General features: G+C 34.2%; 1 protein-coding gene and 1 long non-coding RNA gene across 2 annotated transcripts in view; one reads left to right on the top strand and one right to left on the bottom strand.

Moving 5' to 3' along the window:
* Positions 1-23128, top strand: part of LOC141545568 (transmembrane protease serine 11F-like) — a 70747-nt gene that overhangs the window by 20817 nt on the left and 26802 nt on the right. The window contains exon 2 of the mRNA XM_074272683.1: positions 20641-20795. Coding sequence (XP_074128784.1) covers positions 20641-20795 — 155 coding nt within the window. The remainder of the gene's footprint in view (positions 1-20640; positions 20796-23128) is intronic.
* The window catches only part of LOC141545570 (uncharacterized), a 117681-nt gene that overhangs the window by 83272 nt on the left and 11281 nt on the right, over positions 1-23128 (bottom strand). The gene's annotated exons all lie outside the window — the stretch shown is intronic.

The raw sequence follows: 23128 nt of genomic DNA, 5'->3' as shown, positions 1-23128 counted from the left end.
AAACATAGAGAGAGACAGCAATATGGAGACAGAGACGGGAGAGGGATAGAGACAGAAAAACTGACAGAGTCAGAGACAGACACAGAAAGAGACAGAGAGAGAATTATATCAACATATCCTCATCTGTTTCCTGGGATCTTAGAATTCAAATCTGAAAGAAATTTTTAAAAGCCATCAAGTCTAACCTCAATTTATTGATAAAGAAACTAAAGCCCAGAATTGAAGTGACTTAATAAAAAACACAATGTATTAAGTAGTGAAGTCAGCTTTTGAATTCAAGACTTTGATTACCAATCCAATGTTTCATTAAGAGCGAGAACTCACAAAACTTCTATTCCAATTGTTTTGCTAAAATTTCTTAACCCAATAATTTTGTCATTGTATCATGGATCTCATCCATTAAATTATTCTACCTGTCCAAATGTACCTATCATTAGCCAAAGAAGCTATTCAGAGAGCTGTATGTAAATTGAAGGTCCACCTGCTCTCTTTCTGGTAGTTAATATATTTGTTACTACTATATTACTGCAGATTTCAATAATATGGGATCTTAGAATCTCAGATTTAAAACTGGAAGGGACTCTCCAAGTTATTTTCATTGAATATTTGAGTTCCATAAATGATCTGGATAGTGAGATTAAAAAGTATGGGGTTAGCCATGTTTTCACCTTAGTTTCCACTGTAAAAGCAAGCTAGTTGAATGTGTTCTCACCAAGAGGTATGGTGATTCTTCTATATATTCATGCTTGGGAACATTAAGAAAAATACAATTAACTTTAAAATTTATGAAGGTGTCCTATCACCTTCTTACAATGGTCTTTTCTCAATTTCAATACTCTGACTTTTGGTAGCATTTGACACTGCTTTCCTTCTCTTGCTCTGACCACTTTTCAGCTTCTTCTTGATTTTTAATTCTTTATTTATACATTTCCAATCATGGTTGTCTCCCAAGTTCCATTCTAGGTATCCTTCTCTTTTCACATTATATTATACTACTTGGTGAACTCACTAATTTTTTTTTTTTTTAGGTTCAGTTATATGGTTCTAAAATCTAAGTTGTAAAATATTTAATCCTATCATTTCTCCTAAGATACATAATCAACTGTCTTTTGAACAGCCTAGATAGTTCACAGGTATATCAAACTCAACATGTCCAAAATAGAACTTAATCTCTTTCCCTCCAAATCTTCAACTCTTCTGAAATTCCTTAAGGTCACCTCTATCCTCCTAATCACCAGACCTGCAATCTTGATGTCATCCACTCTTATTCACCCCTCATATCCATGCTTAATCTTTATTATTATTATTATTATTATTTAGATTGATAAAGGAGGTTTATTTTGGGGCTTGGAAGTAAAGTTAAAGTCTAGTTAGTAAAAGGTGAAGGTAGAGATAAAAGAGCCCCAGAAATAAGATTCTAGTGGACAGAGATCTCTGGCATGCCAGGCTTAAGTCTGCCATGTTAGGAATCTCTGTAAAGAGAGAGGTCCAGTTTGGCTCTTTTATAACGAGAGATTTAGCTAAAGGGGCCTGTAGGTAGTGTCCCACGTTGGCTCAGATCTGGGTGGGGGTTGTGAGAGCCAGGATCTCCTATTGGAATTCAAAAGAGTTGTGCTTAATCTTATCATTTCTACCTTCATTATAAGTTTTGTATCTCTCTTTTTTCTCTTTCAACATCCTTAGTTCAGACCCTCAATAACTCCTTCCTGGATTATGGTAATTTTCTAACTAATCTCTCTGCATCATGCTTTCCCCCATTTCAATCCATCCTCCACTCAGTTGTCAGTGTCATTTTTTTCTAAAGCACAGGTATGGCCATGTGATTCCACTGCTTAATGGGATCCAGTGGCTCACCTTTGCCAAATAACCAAATATAGGCTCCTCTTTTTGGAATCCACAGGTCTTTATAACCTGACTCCTTTTCACCTTATTCTACTTTTTACACTCTATGACTCAAATACACTGGCTGACTTATAGTTCCATGAATATGATATTCTATATCCTCTCTCTATGACTTTTTATGGATTCTTTCCCATTCTTGGAAAGTTGTCTTCCTTACCTTCCACCTCTAGTTTCTCTGACTTCTTTTTAAGATTTATCAAAAAATCCACCTTCATAAGGCCTTCTGGATCTTTTCCAACTCCTCCCCTTCCCTTTTCAAATAACTTTCATTTAGTTGACATATATTCTATATGGACACAGCTTTCCCACTAGAATGTATATTAAGAGCAGGTACTTTGGGTTTGCTTTGTTTTGTTTTTCTTTCCCGTTTTTTTGTATCCCTGGGGCTTTGCCCTATTCTGAAATATCTTCTATGGAGCTAGATATTTATATGCTATCTCCTTCATTAAGATCTTTGCTCTTGAGGGCATGGGCAGAGTCCCTCCCTTGTTTTTTGTATCCTCATTACTTTGAACAATGCCTGGTAGATAGCAAATGCTAAATAAATGCTTGCTAATTAATTGACTGGTCATCACATTATTTTTAAGAAGCAGGTTTGACTTAGAACCCATTTAAATGCATTTACTTATTAAAATATAAGATCCTCTAATTTCTAGGAAATGTTTTCTGCAAGATACCTCTATGTTCTTGAAGACACCATTATAGTAACAGTGTTTAAAGATTAATATATAATTTGTGATCATATAGATTAATGAACTTACGGCTTATACTTCCAAAGAAATGACTATGTCATGGTATTTCAGTATAACAGGTCATTTTTCAGAAGCAGAGGGTTTCACATTGTATGAAAATTCCTCATATGAGAAAATCCCAAGGCCAACTCTTATCCCAATTCTATTTTTTTGGTTAATCTATTCATTTCATGTATCAATAGAAAAGAGTTTTAAAATGTAATTATTAGACATTTATAGCTTTATAGCTATAACTTTATAGCTTTCCTATCCACTACAAATAAAAAATAATAATAGCTAAATATTTTGGAGTTATTGTTGAGTGGATGGATCCACTTTCTACATTATCTTCCTATATTTAGAGCCCACTTCATACCAGACTGAGAATAGCAGAGCCAAATTACAAAGTGATCAGGGTTGGAAAGAGAGCGGTAAATATGAGGATGCTGAGTCTGTACAAGTTTACTGGATAAATAAGAGGGCCAGACTTAGGGTCAGGAAGATTTGAGTGTGAATCCTGCCATAGATACTTATAGCTGGATAACCCTGAACAAACCATTTAACCTTGCTCAGCCTCAGATTCTCAGATAATGCTAGAAACCTCACAGCTGTGCAATTCTCTTAACCTATCTCAGCTCCTTCATCTCTAAAATGTGGATAATGGCAGGACCTATTCACAGCATTGTTGTGAAGATTAAATGAAATGGGCATTTGTAGCATTCTGAAAACTTTAAATTGCTATATAAATACTAACAATTAGTACTATTATCATAGTTATTATATTTTCTCTGTTTCTTCTCTTTTCCCTTTGCTTGGAAAACATTATATTCTATTTGGCTAATACCTCTTCTAAAGCTGCTTTCCCAATTCCCAATTATATTGATGGGCTGGGGCTTCACAAGACAGCTAGCTATTTCCCTCACATTTCTAAGGGAAATCTAGTACTATTGATTTATGAACTCCCATCTAACATATTGGGGGACTCTAATATTGAGACTGATGAGTCTCCAAATTTTCCAGTCTTCTGAAGTTCACAAAGTATCATTTGAATAATTCCATCTGTGCTAGTCCTGTGCTCTCACCTCTTTTTAAAACATAATTTGTTTAATTTTAATATATATATAATATTTACTTTTAAATTTGTTTCATATTCTCATTCTCCATCTAGCCCCTCTCCCACTCATTAAGAAGACAATATGATATCAATTATGCATATGAAATCACGCAAAACAAACTTCAATATTAATCATGTTAAAAAAGAGCAATCAAAGAAAATGAAAAAATATACTTTTATTTATACTAAAGTTTATTAGTTCTCTCTGTGGAGGCAAACAACATTTTTTTTGGTCACAAGTCCTTCAGAATTGTCTTGGATGATTGTATTGATTGGAGTAATTATTAAATCTTTCACAGCTGATCACATTGTAACAATATTGCTGTTACTATATGCAATGATCTTCTGGTTTTGTCCACTACATTTTGCATCAGTTCACATAGGTCTTCCCAGATTTTTCTGAAACCATCCCCCTCATCATTTCTTATAGCACAATATCATTCCATCACATTCACACACCACTTGTTCAGCCATTCCCCAGTGGAGGAGCTTCCCCTCAATTTCTAATTCTTTGCTACCACAAAAAGGACTGTTATAAATACTTCTGTACAAATAGGTCATTTCCCCCTTTCTTTGTTCTCTTTGAAACTCTCTCAGTAATGGCATTGCCAGATGGAACCACTAGCAATTATCTTTTTACTTTTCTGTCATGTTAGTTAATCTGATAGGTGCAAAGTAGTATCCCAGAGTTGTTTCAATTTGTATTTCTCTAATCAATAGACAGAACATTTTCCTTTATGATTACAAATAGCTTTGGTTTCTTCTGAAAACTGTTCATATCCTTTGACCATTTATCAATTGGGAAATGGCTCCTATTTTTTATAAATTTGACTCAGTTTCTTGTAATCTGAACAATGCTTTTCTTCCCTCTTGCTTCTATACAGAACAAAAGTTTGTCCCCTCAAGATTCTCCTGAGGTTAGAAACTCCTGAATCTTGACTCTGCCATTGTTAGTCACCAGCTTCTAAATTATTTTGCTCTATTATACATAGTCCCACAGACTACCAATCACAAAATATTTTTATTATCCATTTTAATCCAACATTTTAATGCAAATCCTATTAAGAACTTGCTTGTTCTTATTTTGTACTTTTGATTGATTGATTCAGTTGTGTAGTCTAAATTCTCCCTGTTTAATTGTGGTGGGAGTAAAAATCTTTTTGGAATATCCAAATATATTTTCAAAATAGGCTGTTAACCAGATTATTATACTAAAGATCTACTTCCTTGTTATGCATAAGTGACCATGGGTTCTTGGGCTTTTGTCAATATAACATAGGTCTATGATAAATCTTAGCCAAATTGGAAAAGTCTGAATGTAGCTCTGGAAAAGGACTTTCTTCCATTTGAGGATAATAAAGACTCATCATCAAAAGATTGTTCATAGCGTGATGATTATATGTTGTAATTTTTGGCCACAACAATTTATTAGACCATCTCCTAAACTCAAGCTTTCTCTACTGGTAAAGAGAATATCCACAAGAATGCAATTGCGAAGCCTTGAAGTACTGAAAAAATGCTAATGAGAATGAACTTATACTGTTAATAACTGTCAGTAACCATGGACATTCTCATAAATGACAGCTGAATTGCACTTGTATCTAGGAGTGCTCTTAAATACAACTTCAAATAGGGATGAGACCAGCAGACAGAGGGCCAAAGTTCTTCAGAACCTGCTACTAAACTGTGCCTTTTGGCTAAAAATTCCCCTTGGGGCTTTTACTACTAGGATACCTGATTAGCAGAGTCATTAATGTGCCTAGGGACTTTTATAATAGCAGTTGTCTAAAGGGTTTACTTTTAAATTGACTATGAACTGCTGTTTATTTCCTATGTGTCAATGGGAAAGTCACTTATGCTTTCTGGACTTTGGTTTCCTCCTATGTCAAAGAGATGATTGAACTAGACATTCTCTATGGTCTGTTCCAATACCAGGTCATAAGAACATGCAGAATAAGGAGAAAAATATATGAAATGGGCCTGTGCTAAGATTGCAAGGATTGGACATGACCCATAATCAGGCCCTTTTATTTTTAGGATGTTCCTGTGTCAGCCTTTTTGTAAATCTTATACTAGGCTGTGAGCTCCCTTCAATTATCAGTGGGTATTTCTGATTTAATGTTTCCCGACCTTGAATGTTTTTCATTCCTGAGGGCCCAGGCCCTCATGATAATAATAATAATTTCAAATTTCTGATTTGGGGAGACATTTTTTTCTTACTGAGAAGGATAGATTACAAATACCATTGTTTCATGTTTAAAATCCTTGCCATTCTATCATTAGCTTATTTTTTCAGGCAATTACAAATGACTCTCCCTCTCAATTGTGATTCCTAATACTTATTTTTTCCTGTACTTGGTATTCCAAGTTCCTTTTTTATATTTCCACATATTTACAAAGGCTGTCTCATGCAATGAAAGCTCTTACTTCTCACCTGCACTTTAAAAAAAAAACACCCAGCTCCTTTCAAGGCTCTTCTCAAATGACCTTCCTATAAAAGGCCTTTTTTGATTATCCCGGCTTTTAGTATCTCCACCATGAATTACTTGGTATTTATTTTGCATGAATTTTGCATTTATGTACAATGTATATGTTGTACCCCCTCAATTGAATGTAAGTTCTTTTGAGAGTAGGAACTGCTTCATTCTTGAATATTCAGCACCTATTACTAAGTAAGGACTTATTATTAAATGTTTGTTGAATTGAATTGTTCTTATGAAAAACAAAATCAAGACCTTAAATTACTTTCATTAAAAATGAGATCTTTTTTTCCAGCAGCGGTCCTACATAGGTACATTGAGAGACAGAAGAAATAGTGGGGAAAAGACTACACTTGAATGAATAATAATAGCTGATAGTGCTGGCTTTAAGCACTTTGCAAAGCACTTTTTATATATTATGTTTTTGAATCAATGATAGTAAATTTTTAGTCAAAAGATTGTACTTTTCATTAGTCGTATGATCTCTGACAAATGGCTGAATCTTTAGGAACCTCAGTTTCCTCTTTGATAAAATGAATAAATTGGACTAGATCAATGGATCTCAAATTTTTTGGTTTCAGACCCTCTTTATTCTCAAAAATTATTGAGGACCCTTTAAAGAACTTTTGTTTCTGTGTTATATTTATTAATATTTATCATAGTCACAATTAAGTTGTCATGATATTATTATGAAAATAACTTTGATCTCTTGGATGCCCTGAAAGTGTCTAAGGGACCTTCAGGAGACCTTGGATCATAATTTGAGAACCACTGGACTAGATAATCTCAGAGATCCCTTGCAGTTCTATATCTATGAGTTGATAATCTATTCGGTATATGGCAACTCTATTTGGTCAATGGATTGATCAATTTTTTATATTTGTAACATTTTACAATTTCTAAAGTCCTTTTATACCAAACACATCATTTAATCATATCATTATATTTTGTATAGTAGACAGGATATCTATGTTATTAACAGATGAGGAAACTGAGAATCAAGAAGTGGTTTCCAGGTCATAGAAGTTTGAGTTTTTAGGTTTTTGTTGTTTGTCCTATGTTGAGTTGAAAGTAATGTCAGTATAGTTGAGTGAAATGAGTGTTGGCGCTGGAAATCAAGAAAACTAGACCTGTCTCAAAAAAAAAAGATTACCTAAGGGAACTATTTCTGGACCTCAATTTACTAATTTGTAGGGAAGTGACTCTCTCCCACAACACTTGACACATTGCTTTTTTTTTTTTTTTTTTTTTTTTTTTTTTTTTTTCTTATTTGTGTCTCTGGTCCTAGGTGGCTTAGAGGATCTGAGGCTAGAATTAAGAAAACCTGAGTTCAAATCTGGCCTTAGACATTACTAGTTATGTGATCCAGGGCAAATCACTTAATCCTGTTTGCCTCAGTTTCCTCATATATAAAATGAGATGGATAAAGATAAAAGTACTGGAAAGAAAATCCCCAAATGAGTGATAAGAGTCATGAAAATAACTGAACAATAATAGATTTTGTTGACTAGTTTATTGACTAATTGCCTAGGAGCAAGAGGGAGTAATTTGTTAATGATTTTCTGAATTTCAGCAGATCACTGAAATAAAGAAAATGGGTATGAGGGAACTGGAGCAAGGGAGGTATATTGATTAGAACTTGCATAGCAATTCCTTCTCGTGTTGTCAACTAGCTCATTTGCTTCTTTATAACTTTTTGTTGAGGGTCTATTGTGTACAATTCACAATATCATGAAGAATACAAGGAAGTATTTTGAATGGAAACTTGAAGGATGAGTAGAAATTGGACAGGAAGATCTGATGGAATAGAGGACATCCAGGCAAAGGGAACAAAGGAGGGGGGTAGGCAAAGGCACAGGGGAAAGTATGTGGACCAATTTGTCTGGACATTAGAATGTATAAAAGAATATAGTGAAATGAGTCTGGAAAGACATTTGAGTACACATTATAAGACATCTTGAAGGTAAGGTATTATTTTATGGGAAGTCACTGAAGGACTTTGAGCAAGGGGATGCCATGATCAAAGTAATGTTAGGAGATGGCTCTGGTGGCAGTGAATTATTAATTAGAGTGAAGAGAGCTTAAAAATAGAGGATCCTAGTAGAAGATTATTTTTCTACTATAAAAAGAAACAACAAGAAAATTAATGTGGAGTGGAAATAATCGGAATGGAGAGAAGGGGATAAAAATGAAGAGATTTTTTTTAATAGGCTTAAAATTTCTTTTTAGATTTTTTAATATAGAGAATTTTTAAATTTGACTTGATCATTTGACTAGATGGTGTGAATAGCAAGAAGAAAGGCAATGTAAAAGATAATTTCAATCTTTTAAGCCAAAATCTAAAGATGCTAAAGTCAAAGAAGCATCAGAAGTAGAAACATATCTACTGAGGAGAATAATAATTTCTGTTTTGGACGTGTCAAGCTTGAGGTATCAGGATGACAATAAAGCAGAGACATTGAGGGGATGCTGGGAAATGCCAATCTAAAGTACTGGAATGAATTGCTAGAGTGTAGATTTTAAAATCCTAGACATAAGAAATGCAGTCATCCAAACCTTGGAAATAAATGAGTTGACCAAAAAGAAGAATATAGAAAGTGTGAGGAGAGATAAGCTAAGGGATAGAATTCTGGGGTATGTTAACATCAAGAAGAACTTCTTTTATTGCTAATAGTCATTTTTATTTTATTTGTCTTCTATATATTCAAGTTCATAATGTGTATTTGTTAATGAATATTATGAGTTATGTTATTTTACAGATTTATTTACCTTTTTTTTTTTTTTTTTTTTTTTTTGCCGAGGCAATTGGGATTAAGTGACTTGCCCAGGGTCACACAGCTAGAAAGTGTTAAGTGTCTGAAGCCAGATTTGAACTCAGGTCCTCCTGATTTCAGGGCTGGTGCTCTAACCACTACACCATCTAGCTGCCCCTATAGATATTTTTAGTAGAGCTAAGCAAAGATCACCAGAGCCACTTAAATTCATTTACTATTACACTCTATGAACTTGCCAATGTTTAATGCCAATTTACCCTAAATAAATTTAAATTCTCTGCTCTCTGTACCTAAATTATTTCCTGACAATGAGTTAAATCTTTTTTTGTTCCTAAGTGAAAATGGAAAATAAATAATTCCAGATAAAGAAATATATAGTAACCTGGGACTGAAAAAAAAATGAATGTATCTTCCTAAACCTAGTGACAAAGGATGATATAGCCATTGTGAGAAACAGCCCTATGTATCCAATCATGTGATCTGTTTCTATTTCCAATTTAAGAAAAATTATTCAAAGTCTAATGAACCTCACAAAACAGTAGTTTTGATTTGTATAGTTCTGCATAATTTTCAAAGTCATTTTTTTATTATTCATTTCACTTTATCTTATAGCCCTTCAAGGAAGGTAAAGTAGACTTTACCTGTTCCATATTATAGAACACAATTGAATTTTAGCTAAATTAATTGACTGACCCAAGATCATATGGTGGCTAAGCAATGGCAGCTTTGACACTTCTCATCCCATCAAGCTACCTTATATTTTCTTTATTGTCAATAATATACAAGCCACAGTGTGGAGACCCCAGTGGATATCTAATTTGGGTTTTGGTTTAGGTTGTTCCTGGCTGAGATCTATGGAATCTTGTGATACTTCAAAATAAAATTCTGAAGCACACAATATATTCAGGATTCATAGAAAATGAATATAACTCATGGGAATTCAAGAGAACATGTGTTATTGCTGATGGAACACCTCATAAAACTAGACTATGTGTCTGATGGTTTCACAAAGGAGATAACTGCTTCTGGCTGTGTTCAAACAGATATCTATAGCAATATTAATTGTAAAGATAAATGATAGTCAAAATGAGAATGCTGGAAAAGGCCACTGTTAAAGCTAGAAACACCACTATTAAAGAAGCTTTAAAAAATAACTTTTGGGAAGTTACAATAAATTCCTAGCACTTAAATGCTGCAAACACCTAAAAAACTGCAAAATAGGCTCTGGCCCATGTGTTTTCCTATTGCCTTCATGCAAACAAAATTGTATTTGCAACCCTCCTCCCCTTAAATAGCTATTAGAAATTTCAATAACAGGTTAGATGCTGTGCAATTTCTGCCCACAGTCTCCTACTTTGCTCTCCTCTATCACCTGCCACACCAGCCAGTTCCAGCTGATAAAAGGCATTGGCAGGTGACTCATTCATACTTAAGATTCTCTTATTTTCCAAGAGAAAGAACTTTAGTTGTTTCCTAGACTTTTGAAAGTGGTAATTATCACACCACCTTTAGGCTATGTCTGTAAATCCAATCTAGATGAAATAAAAAAACCTTTCTCATTTCACAGCATCTATCTTAGAATCCCTTATCAAACTCACATCCAATTTGGCAATATCATGAGAGTTTATGCCCTGATGCAGATGACACTGCTGCTCCTGAATGCAAGACTGATGATATCGGTCCCTCCCCATCACCACCCACCTTGGTCAAGGCTTCCTTCTTTCCTATTTGATGTTGTCAACTACCAACCATCTCCCTGGAGAGAGTCCAGGTTAAAATTATACTCTTAATAACTAAGCTTTTGAAGGTTGAATAAGCCTTCACAGAAAAATATATATATTTTTTTCCTTTTAATGCATTCTAAGATTAATAGTTATGATTTGGAACAAAAACTATTCTTTGGCTTCCCAGAGAAAATACTTGAACTAATGTAAGGTAGTATTAAATAAATGGCCATATGGTGTAGTATGGGTCAAGAAAAGAATAAATGAAAAAGACTTTAATGAAACACTACGTGTCAAGTATTGAGGTGAACAATAGAGATAATAGCTAAAGAAACAAAAATAAACCTCGCTGTCAGGGAGTTTACATTTCTAATCAGGGTGACAATGAATTAGAGTTGTAGCCAGGAAGAAAAAATACTTTACCTGTAAAGTTATAGGAATGATCAGTGGAGAGACTTGTGATTGAAATACATTTCCCGACCATTTCCACATGTTGGAGTCCTTCTCTTCCCTCAAGACCCAGATCAGGGGGCAACTTCTCCATAAAACCTTTTTCTGCTAGAAGTGATCTCTTCCTTGCATTATGTGACATATTCATGTGACCTCACCTATGTATTTATCATACTTTAACCTGTATTAGACATTTTAGACATCTCTTCTACTCCCCCTGCCTCACACCCTCACAATATTGTAAGCCTGAGGATAAGAATTGGGCCATTTGTTTTCCTAAAGTTTAGAACAACCCTAAGTCATATAAGAAGAAGTTAATAAATGTCTTGCACTGATGGGAAGGCAGTGAGTTCATATACAGGTAAGGTTATTGCTGCTTTGGCCAAAAGGTACAGACAAATTCTCAGTGATGCTATTTTACAATAACATCATTATTACATTACCACCAAACTCATTAAAAAGGTGACACTCTGCTTTAACATCTTTTGAGTGATCGTTCATTTACAATATTGTTCTTATACAGCTGACTGCTTCCAGTAGCATCATCTCACCTAATATTCCATTTTCACAGAATCAATTAACAGTGTTAAGCAAGAAATGATTGCTTTAAAATTTCAAAATCAGGGATTTCCTTCACAAAGTAGATACCAATGAAGAAACAGCTCTTTTGTGGATATGATTTTTTTTCTATAAAATATATTTGGAAAGCTTTTAGCATTGAAACAAATGCTGCATTGGAAAATAAGCAGGAATATACCAGTCAGAGAATCGAGGAATTAAAGAATCAAAGGCCAATCAAACAAATCCTTCTGTTTCTAGGAACTGTGATATAGCCTTTACCTCAAACGATGTCTTATTTCTGCTATTCAGAATAGAAGCACTACTAAACAATAAATAGATCAACAAGCATAAAATGCTTACTCTGTGCTAACCAGTGTGCTAAGTAATATAGATATGAAGATAAAAATCAAATATTCCTCACTTTCAAGGAGCTTATTTTCTATCATTCAATGAAAGTTAAAGGGTGAAGAAGTGAGGAGACAAAATTTCAAAAATATGGATAGGGACTGGACTTGTGATTTCATTGATATAGGGAACTCTCGAGTGAGGAAACTGTTGCTGTCAGTATAACCTTCCACTTTGTATGCAACTTTCAGTCTTTAAAAATTGCTCAGAAATATTGAAAGGTCAAGTGAATTTGCTTAAGGGCATGTGAGACAGGTATGTGTCATAGGAAAGACTTAAGCTCAGGTCTTCTGCCTTCGAGGCCAGAGCTTTCTCCACAATGTCACATATACAATATTGACAGAAGGTAATACATGTGAGTTGTGGGGTGGATCAACAACACTTTCCAATAGAAGCTGGCATTTCAGCTGAATTTTGAAGGAAACTGAAATTCTAAGAGTTAACGGTAAGGAAGGAGTATATTCTATGCAGGGGATAAAGTGGGGTAGGGCCATCATTACATAAACATGAATATGGGACATAAGTGTGAGCAACAACAAACAATGTAAGCTAGTGTAGTCAATAGAAAAGAATTAGCAGAGGACAACAAAAAGGGAAGTGATATATAAAAAGGTTAAAATAATATGTAACCAAGTTACCAAGAACCAATTTGGGAAGGGCTTCAAAACCAAACAAAAAGGGGGTTATATTTGATATTAAAGGGAGTAGGGCATTATTGACCTCATTAGAAATATCACTTTAACAGTTATGTAGAGTGTGGAGTGGAGTGGAACAAGATCAAAAACAAGGAGATTGATTAAAATTCTATCACAAAATCCAAACAAAGGTGATGAAGGGCTGAACTGGGGTATAACAAAAGAAGGAAATGGATTTGGGTAATTTTACCCAAGTGAACTCAACAAGGCTTAACACTGGTTATGAAGGCTGGGAAAAAAGGAGTAGTCAAGGTTGAAAATCTGTCATTATAAGGATAAGAGTACTCTCAACAGTTACAGAGAAATTCAGAAGAGGCAGGGCTTTAGGGGAAAATTCTGTTTTGGTGAGGTTGAATTTGATGTGTCTATGGGAAATTCAAACTGAAATGTCTAATAGTAACTTAGAGAAAAGAGTCTGGAGAGCAGGAGTCATTAAGATGGATATATATATCATTATATATCAGATAAAAAGACTGAAAAATAGCCACATAGCTTAATGATAGAGTTCACCGAGGGGTTTTTTCTTTCCTTCAGGAGTAAAATGTAGACAACCATAAGAGAGCTTATACTTCTTAATTCTATTAGACAAGATAATATTAATCCATACCAGACATTGTGCTAAGCACTAGAGAGACAAAGTAATACAACAACAAATTCCTGCTCTCAGGGAGCTCACAGTCTTCATGTTATCTTTGAGGACAGGTTCTAGTCTTTGTATTTATAACAAAACTTAGTAGAGTGTATTGCACTTATGAGTAATGAGGTGACAATAGCCAATATGCTGCAGTACAAAGATCAAGAAATCAGAAGATATAGGTCCTGTTGGTTGGTCTGCCATTAACTAAATCTACATCCTTTATAGAAATCATTATACCTCTCTGGCTTTATGTTCCTTATTTATGAAATAAAGGGGCTAGAGTAGGTGACTTCTAAGGTTGCTCAGTTTCTTGACTTCTAAACAGAAGTCCTTCCTTTTCCACTTGTAATTTTCTCTCTGGAAGAAATTGGTTAGAAACCCAACTACTCTGCTGTTGATATGTTTGTTGGAGAGTCTGCCAAGTAGCAAAGTTACAGTTACAGTTTTGGACTTGAGGAAGACCAGAGTTCAAATCTTCCTTCTGGCACTAAGCTATGTGATTAAAGGCAAATCACTTAACATCTATTTGCCCCAGTTTCTTCATCTGTAAAACGGAGGTTATATGTTGCCTCAAAAGATTGTTGTGAAAATAAAATGAGGTAACATGCAAAGACCTTTTCAAAATTTAAAGTGCTACAGAAAGACTAGCAATTATTGTTTTTGGGAAAGTTAAGCAGACTATAAAAAGCATACTTAATTCTATCATTTGACAATTATTTCTATTTAGCTTAAAATTTTTGAATGAGATAGGATTAATGAGAGAGCAGTAAGTGATAGTCCAGTGTCTCTGTGTGAGCCACCTTTGAAATCACAAACCATAGAGCTTATTAAAAATAATTAATGGGAGGGGGTGGGCTTTCACACCTATCTATTTAAGCATGATTGCAGGCCCTCTCATGAAAGCACCTGCCTCTTAAAGAAGACATAGCTCATACTCTTAATTGCTCATCCACCCAGATGGGCTATTTATGGAGGTTACTGTTGACATGATTTGGTCTCTCTTTCATAATTGAGGAGGTTTAAGGATATAAAAAGAGATTTTAGGTCACACTATTTTAGGACATGCTTCCTAATCTGACAGACAATGACATGTGTTGGGTTCTCTCTAGTGTGGTACTTGACTGGGTTGGAAAATAGCAGCTGTTTAGTTTCAATTAGGTAAAAGTGTTCCTATCAATTAGCAATAAATATCAAAGAAGAATATAGCAGGAATAATATTTGTAAAACACAAAAAAAATTAAGATATGCTTTTCTTTGTCACTGATAAATTAAAGATTCAGGAAAAAATCCTTAATTTGTAGTTGTTTTTCCAGTAGCAATGATTTCAATGGCAGCTAGAGTATCCCAGAGATCTTATTCCTTAAGATGTCAGAAACTTCACAGGAAGGGCGGCATCTCATACAATCATATTCTATCAGTATTTACTGAGTTGCCTAAGCGTACAGCATGTACACAGATGCTGCCATTCTTATTCAGAAACTGATGCTATATTTGTAGTGACTAGTTGTGTTATCTGTAAATATGCAAGAATGCATTTATCATCTTTCCCATAAAACCTGCTCCTCTCTGTAACATCACCTTTCAATGTGGGCAGCACCATATTCTCAGTCAGCTAAGTCTATAATCTTCAAAGTGTGTTTTAATTCTTCACTGACTTGGATCCTCTTCATCCAATTATTCAATTCCTTTCTATTTTGCATCTGACCTTTCCCCTTCTATTCCTACTCCAACCAGCCCAGTTCAGACACTCTCCTTTCTTTTTGGCAATAGTCTCCTAACTGTTCTGCCTGTCTCAACTCCAACACACACACTCTGTCTCTGTCTCTGTCTCTGTCTCTGTCTCTGTCTCTCTCCCTCTCCTTTTATCTTCCTCTCTCCTCTTCTCCTCTCCTTTCCTTTCCTTTCCTCCCCCTTTCTTCTCTTTTCTTTTTTCTCTTTTCCATTTAATCACTCACATAGGTTTAAATGTATTCTTTCAAATGCACATCTCTGGTCTTATCACTCATTTAATAAAGATTTTCAGAGACATTTTGCCACCTACTGAATAAAGTATAAACGGTGTATCCTGGCATTCAGTTCCCTTTACAGTCGAATTCCAATTTAGCTTTCAGATCTTATCTCATACAATATCCACTCATGAACAACACCTTCCAACCAAACTGTATTATTCTGTGTCCCATTCTAATTGAATACTTTCCTATCTCCATGACTTGCTCAACAACTTATATTGGCTTTTCTCCTAATGCCATTTGTTGAAATCTGTTTCTTCCTGAAAATCTAATGTCTTCTATGGTGGGTTTTTCCTCAAGAGATTGTAATGACATCAGCAGGTCTTTGTTTCTTTAAATTAAAAAAATACTTTTCTATTACATTAATTTCCTAATATAACCCCACATAATTGCATATCTAGTGAGTTAACTTTATAACTAAAAAATAAAAATAAATAAAAAAGCAAGAGGTTTAGCAAAATGAGTCAATACATCAATAATGTAACAGTATGTGTAACATTCCACATTCATTACCCCACCTTGCAGAAAAATAATATAGGTATATTTTTCATCTCTCCTTTGGGATAAGATTGGGCAATAATTATAGGGCATGTGGTTTCTTTTGGTTGTCCATTTTATTTATGTTGTTATAGTGATTCTACATATTGTTTTCTGGGCCCTATTACTTTATTACAAATCAGTGGATTCAATTTCCTCCTATGCTTCAATGAAATTTTAGAATCATTGTTTCTTATGGAATAGTAGTTTTCTACTAAATTCATGTATCACAATTTATGGGCATCTATATTGTTTCTAGTATTTTGCTACTATCAAGGAATGTTTGTAGAAACATTTTGAAGCATGTAAGAAACAAATTACTGTATTTGTTTTACTTGAATAATATGAATAAAGTGCAATCTTTGTGTCTAAGGGTATGGATATTATAATCATTTTCTAAGCAATGTTCAAAATTATTTTCCAGAGTATTTGAACAACTTATATGTCTAAAACATTTTAAAATGAATAATGCATAAAGGATAATGGAAAGGCATAGGAGTATGATTACACAGTAGCATATAACTAATGATGCTCCAAAGAACAGTGTAAAAAATAATTGTAGGATTAGAAGGAAGGATAGGCTGACCATGAGGCAAGGACAAGGTAATTAGATGTAGATACCAGAATGCTCCCTTGCTGTCATTTTGATGTCAGGAGAAAACAAGAACTCCAGTATATTGGGAAATTATGAACACGAGTCACATAGACTAGACAGATATGGATAGATTCCAATCTATATTGTTAGAGAGAAGATCTGAATAGATGGGCTTATGTGGACATTTGTGTTTTTGTCAAACTATTCTGCCTTACCCATGATGTGTTCCATCTAGACTGGACTGTGTGCTATTTATTATCCAATGCATGTGTGTGTGTGTATATATATATATACACACACACACACATATATATCCAAACACATATATTATATATGTGAGTGTATATGTCTAAATGTGTATATATATAAATATATGTATATAAATAATATTGTCCAGCATTTTCCTGTCTCCATGAACTTTATAGGACCTAACCCACAACTGATATGCTTGTCTTCCATTATTCTACTTGTTAAAACTCTTCTTCAAGATTCAGTGTATATGTTCTCCTACATCAGAGATGGGGAACCATTTTTCTGCTAAGAGCCATTTAGATATTTACAACATCATTTGCAGATCATACAAACTTATCAACTTAGAGAACTCAAGCAGTGGGAGGTTATGGTATCTAACTTAAAGCTCTTCATTGCCTGTGGAATTGCTTTAGCAAATGATTCTATAATCCACAGGCTGGATGTACCCGACCCGTCCTATGTGAAACTCTCTGAGACACCCTCTGCTGATCTCATCCTATTCAAATTTCTCATAAAGCTTTGATCAGACCACTATTGTATACTATTCCTATCTTGGAACACATTTTGTCATACATTCTTATTAATTTGTAAATTCCTTGAGGGAAGAGATCTTTAAAAAGACATATTGTTGTACATATTAGTGCTTAGTAAATTTTAAATGATTTGACGTAATATTAACAGAAATGAGTTGAACTGACATTTAGAATTAATATGAAAAGAGCAGTGTATTCAGAGGTAGAAGAACTATCAGGTACTATTCCTAGGTCTTCTTATAAATGCAATCTTGTACAAATCCCTTAACTTTCTGGGTCTCCCTTTTTGCCCCTATGGTGAGTGGAATGAGCTACAATATTTCTAAGATCTATCTTTAGTTCTAAATTTGATCCTGCATTCTTATGTTGATTCAAACAGAAAACAAAAACAAAAACAAAAACAAAAAAAAAATTCAATATCATCCATTACTTTTAAGATCACTGATAACTAAATTTAGTTAATTTAGTTAAACAAGATAAATACATCTTGGATCAAGTGGAATACGTTCTACACTTTTCCTCAGTCAGTCTGACTTAGCTGAAGCCAAAGTGAGTTCTTTTGTCTATAGTGGCAGGAACACTGGTATATTATAGATCAGAGGCCTGGATTCACATTTTCATCTAAAATACTTCAATTTATCAACTTATTTCCTCATAAAGCATTACCTATCTTACAGGATTGTTTGGAGGAGATTACTGCTACAATAAAAAGCGATAAATAGTTGTATTATTGCTATACTTAAGCAATTTTAAAAAATTATTCAAGCTGTGTGTTTAAGTTCTCTAAGTCACAAATAATTGGCAGAATATAGATTCTAATGTAGTAGCCACAATTCTGTAGAAAAGATCAAACTTTACATCCAAAAATTAATCTGGATTAATTATAGGTCCATATATGGCAAGCACCTGCAAATGGATCAATTAGCCTCAACCTAGCTGGAAGAAACTTTCAAGGTCATTCAACCCTCCTGAGATAATTTATTCTACCTTCAGATGAACAGAGTAAACTAATATTGGGCCAAGTGAGAACTGGTTTAGCATCCTTCCTCTGCCTATCTAATGCAGTCTAATTGAGTCTCTAAACTGAATTTCTCAGAAGTTGCTGGCTTGCCCTATATTGTTTACTCTGTTTACCAGAAGTAACTTTGCATTTGGATCACTAACTCATCTAGCTCAAAATGTGCTGACATTTTAAAAATGACCTTTTTTTTTTTTAATGACCTTTAATGTTTTACCTAAGTAGGGCAAAGTTTACCTCTTGGTAAACTCACATCATGTTTCCACATACTTCATAGTCATAGGCATAAATAACTCTGGAAACCAATATCCAGTGCACATCCATTATAAAACATAAAGAGGCATCCGGATTGTTTGGTGGAAAGAGTACTGGGCCTGGAGTCGGAAATCTTCTGAGTTCAAATCTGGCCACAGATAGTCACTAGTTGTGACCCATTTACGTCTCTTAGCCTCAGTTTCCTCATCTGTAAGATGAGCTGGAGAAGGAAATGACTTACTACTCCAGTATCTGTCAAGAAAATCCCCAGAGGGGACTGGACTGAAAAATAAAGCAAAAACAACAGTACATTCAACTTAGAATGTAATATATGTCTTTTGTTTTTTGCTTCAGAGTTTCAGATTCAAACTCAAGCTGAGATAATACAGAGACAGTGGGGAGGATGGTGTCTCAAAGATGTTTTGCTTTTGATTCATACCTAATGATAAAATCAAACAGCAAATTTGAAATTAAGAAAAATGACCAGGGGTCAATATCATCTGGCAGCACATCAACTCAATTTATTTTTACAAAAATTTCTTGTGTCTACCTACTATTGATAGACACTATATAAACAAGGGAAAAATAATCCTTGACTTCAATTAGCTTACATTCTTCTGGTAAAGACTAGAAATGTAAGTAGACAAGTAAATTAAAACAATATGAAATGACACCTTTAATGGACCATTCTATGTCCTCAAGAAACTTGATATCTAACAAAGCCTTTGGGTAATATTGACCTTAAAATATATTAAATAAGGAAGCACTACCCAAAATGAGAAAAATAAGAGAGAAGCAATAAAATGGGTTGAGAAACTTTAGATTTAGAAGTGGAGAAATCTCATGAAGATTTGGTTTCCATATTGGTGAGACCATTTGCTCAATGGAAAACCAGACTGTCTCCTTTTGATATGACCAATCAGACCTTCATGAGAATAGAAAATTCTTCATTCTGAGTATCAAAATTTATCTGAAAAACAAATAAAAAGAAATATTTCTCTCATCTTCAAAAATAAGGCAATAAAAGAAATGGACAATTAAGAGTGTTTTATTAACTTTATTGATAGAATTGTTTAATATAATGGAAATGTTTGTTCTAAGGTCATATTTTGAGAGGCAGCATGGTAAGTGGATGGAAAATTGGCTTTTGGATCAGGAAAACATGGGTTCAAATCCCGCTTCTGATAACATACTACCAGCCTAATCACTGAAGTCACTTAACCTCCCATGTCTCTATTGCAACTCTAGTAATGCTGTAAATTACAGATGAGGTACCAATCTGAACCAGGAGAGGGAGTAACTACATTAAGAGTTCCTTTCTCAGTAACAGAAATCAGAAATCCAAACTCCCTCCTAACATATATAATCTTAATATTTTTTAATTTCCTTTAATATTTTTCCTAATGCTATTTGGTGGGTTGAATCTGCCAAAAATGATAATATGCTAGAATTTTAGTGGAAAACTATTCTAACTTGCTTATGTTGATAATTTAACAATAAAAAATTATTCTTCCTGTCTTCCCCATCCCATGTCCACTATCCCAAATGAAAAAGCATTTATGATTCACCCCAGTACAGAAAATCTTCCTAAGGCAGTATGATGCATAGTTCAATAATATTTTTTTATTTTTTTATATATGTAAACTAGAAAATAGCTCTGAAAATATGAAACATATTTGTCATGAGCTCAAATATGAGTTCTTTGTTAAATTGACTCCATGAAAAGAAAACAAGATAAATCTAGTTATCAGTAGTCTATTTTTTGAGGGGGAAGTTCATCTCAATAAATCAATAAATAAGGCAATAAATGTCTATGAATGAAAATGTAGTGGCTTATTCAAGGTCTAGGAATTCAGATGATGTTGAACATATGTGAGGTTTTACCCGATAGAGATGGTTTTTAAAAATATAGATAGGATTACAACCCCTGCTTAGTACTAAATTTTATATTTTTTTCTGCCACCACAGACCAGTTGCATGCCAACAAGAGAAGTATCCACACGTTAACTATCCAAGAAGACAAAACCAATTTTGGAACCCTCTCAGGCTAGCTATTTTCACAGTGGTTATTGTGATAATCATAGTGATTGCCATTGGTATTGTTGCTCGTGTTGTTATTGCAGGTAAGTATTAATCTATTCCCTGTTTTCTGGTCAAAATTAATTATGAATCAATACTTTGATACTTTTTTATGTTTAAGAATAATATTTGAATGATTTTAAAAATTCTATTTGTTAACTTTTGAAAATAATTTGTAATTTAGGCTTGAAAACAGAGATAGCTATGATTCTAGACCAGTAGAGTATGATTTAAACTGGACAGATAAATACTTCCTTTAGTAGTATGTTTACTCATTGATCAATGGTTAAGAATCCAGTTAAGGTACCAATAACTATGTCAAAGTTTATTAATGCTATAAAATACCTATGATTCTTTGGATTTTTTGTCCCCTTTTCTTCTACTTTATACAAGCATCTAGGCGCCACTCATGGTGAGAGCATTTTATATAATTCTTTATTTTATTTGTTGCCTTGGCCAAATACTTCATCATCAAGTATCTCCCCTACATGATGAGATTCTCTCTACCTAGCTAAGTTGGACCTTAGAAAGACAGCTCAATTTGTTGCCAAAACTATGTTCAATGTCTTGGAAACTTTCAGAATTTTTACCTACTGGAATAAACTTCAGGAAACCAGGAGAACCTCCATACAAGGTTGAGATATTGGAGAAGGACCTTGGGAAGGAGATAAACAGCCATATGCAAAAGACTATCAAAAGAAGCAATAGTAATAAAAAGAGACGGATGGAATAGAAAAAGCACTGCATTTAGAATCACAGGCTGAAGTTTGAATCCTGGCTATGCTACTTGCCAACTATGTAATCTTGGACAAATCACTTAAACTGCTTGAGCCTTTATTTCCGCTGTTATTATAAATTCCCAATGAGGATTAAGTTAGAAAAGGTCTAAAATTCTATTCACATCTAATTCCATGATTATATCACAATAAAGATATTAATAACAGATACAAAATTAATGAAATATCATCAAATCAGTATTGTGTAGTACTATCTTGTGGTAAACTTAAAATGATATAGGAAAGACTCCTGATTCAGTACTCAATCCACTGCCTAGTTCTTTCTTTCTTGCTTTTGCATTTGGAAATATTTGTATCTGCTGATTTTTAATTCATAGCAAAAATGTATTAATTATGGAATTAGGGAAATAGATGCTCCATGATCAAAGAATAAATGAATAAATAGAAAATCAATTCTTAGCTATATCCAGTAGTGTAGGGGAGAAACACCATCCAAGATGAGAGACAACTTGAAGTCCTTCATTTTTTGTCTTTGGAACATGTTTTTGTACTGACATCTAAATATGGGTGTGACTGATGCTTGGGGAAATCATGTCAAACAAGATTAAAATGTTGTCTTGTGGAGACCTAACTAGGGAGGAGCTGAAAATGTATTCATTGTCTCCAGCTTACCTCACTGCTTGACTCCCTCCTCCCTACTGCCCACTACATTCTGGACAGAGGAAGAGGCAGTCAGCTCTGAGATACCACAAAGCACTCATCTAAACCAAGTTGGCACCTCCCTGGATTTTTTAAACCTTTCTTGTTCATACCTTTCTTAGGTTGGGGGAAGTAATTAAGGATTTCAGATTTGTTTTCTGGATTATCGTCTTCAAGAAGGGATAGTAAAGCAAAGTAAATGGCAACTTTAAGAATTAGAAAGATATTATAGATAATGGAAAACTGGAAAGATTAAACTTTATTTTAAAATGTTGATTTCATGAATTCTGGACTTTGGTGGGCTAAACTAACCAGGTGTCTGCACTAAGTGCAGCATTAATTAGTGATGAGTCCCTGAGAATGGGGGCCAGGGTAGGTGGGAAAATATCAAGTTGCCTAAGAAAGGGTGAACTGATTCAGGACAGAAAATGGAGCATGCAAAAGGTCCCAGATCTGAAAGAATAATTCTAAGCAGTGAGTAACCAAGTAATCAAGATTGAGATCTACTCTCAAAAATGGGGAAGAAAAAAGAAAAGGGAGGAAAGGAAAAGAAAGAATAAAAACAAAGTGAATCACGTAAGACACTTTCAACAGCTGTCATTGTTATCAGTAGTATAGAAATAATATTATATACAAATAATATTATGTCAGCAGCATTATTCTGAAGAAAACTGAGTAGGAAGGAAATAATTATTAAAACATTAAAAAAATTACTTGTGAGTTTTCCTATTGAAAAAAACAGTTCCTAAAGGTCAAAAGTTTGTCAGTTGACTCATGTCTGAGCTTTATGACCCCATTTGAAGTTTTCTTGGCAAAGATAAGGGAATGGTTTGCCATTTCCTTCTTCAGCCAATTTTATAGATGAGGAAACTGAGGCAAACAGGGTCAAGTGACTTCCCCAGGGTCATGCAAGTACTAAGTGTCTAAGGCTGGACTTGAAC

This window comes from Sminthopsis crassicaudata, chromosome 6, assembly GCF_048593235.1.
Source record: "Sminthopsis crassicaudata isolate SCR6 chromosome 6, ASM4859323v1, whole genome shotgun sequence".
Taxonomy (NCBI): Eukaryota; Metazoa; Chordata; class Mammalia; order Dasyuromorphia; family Dasyuridae; genus Sminthopsis; species Sminthopsis crassicaudata.
Note: the sequence above shows the minus strand (reverse complement) of the source record. Positions and strands in the feature narration are given on the sequence as shown.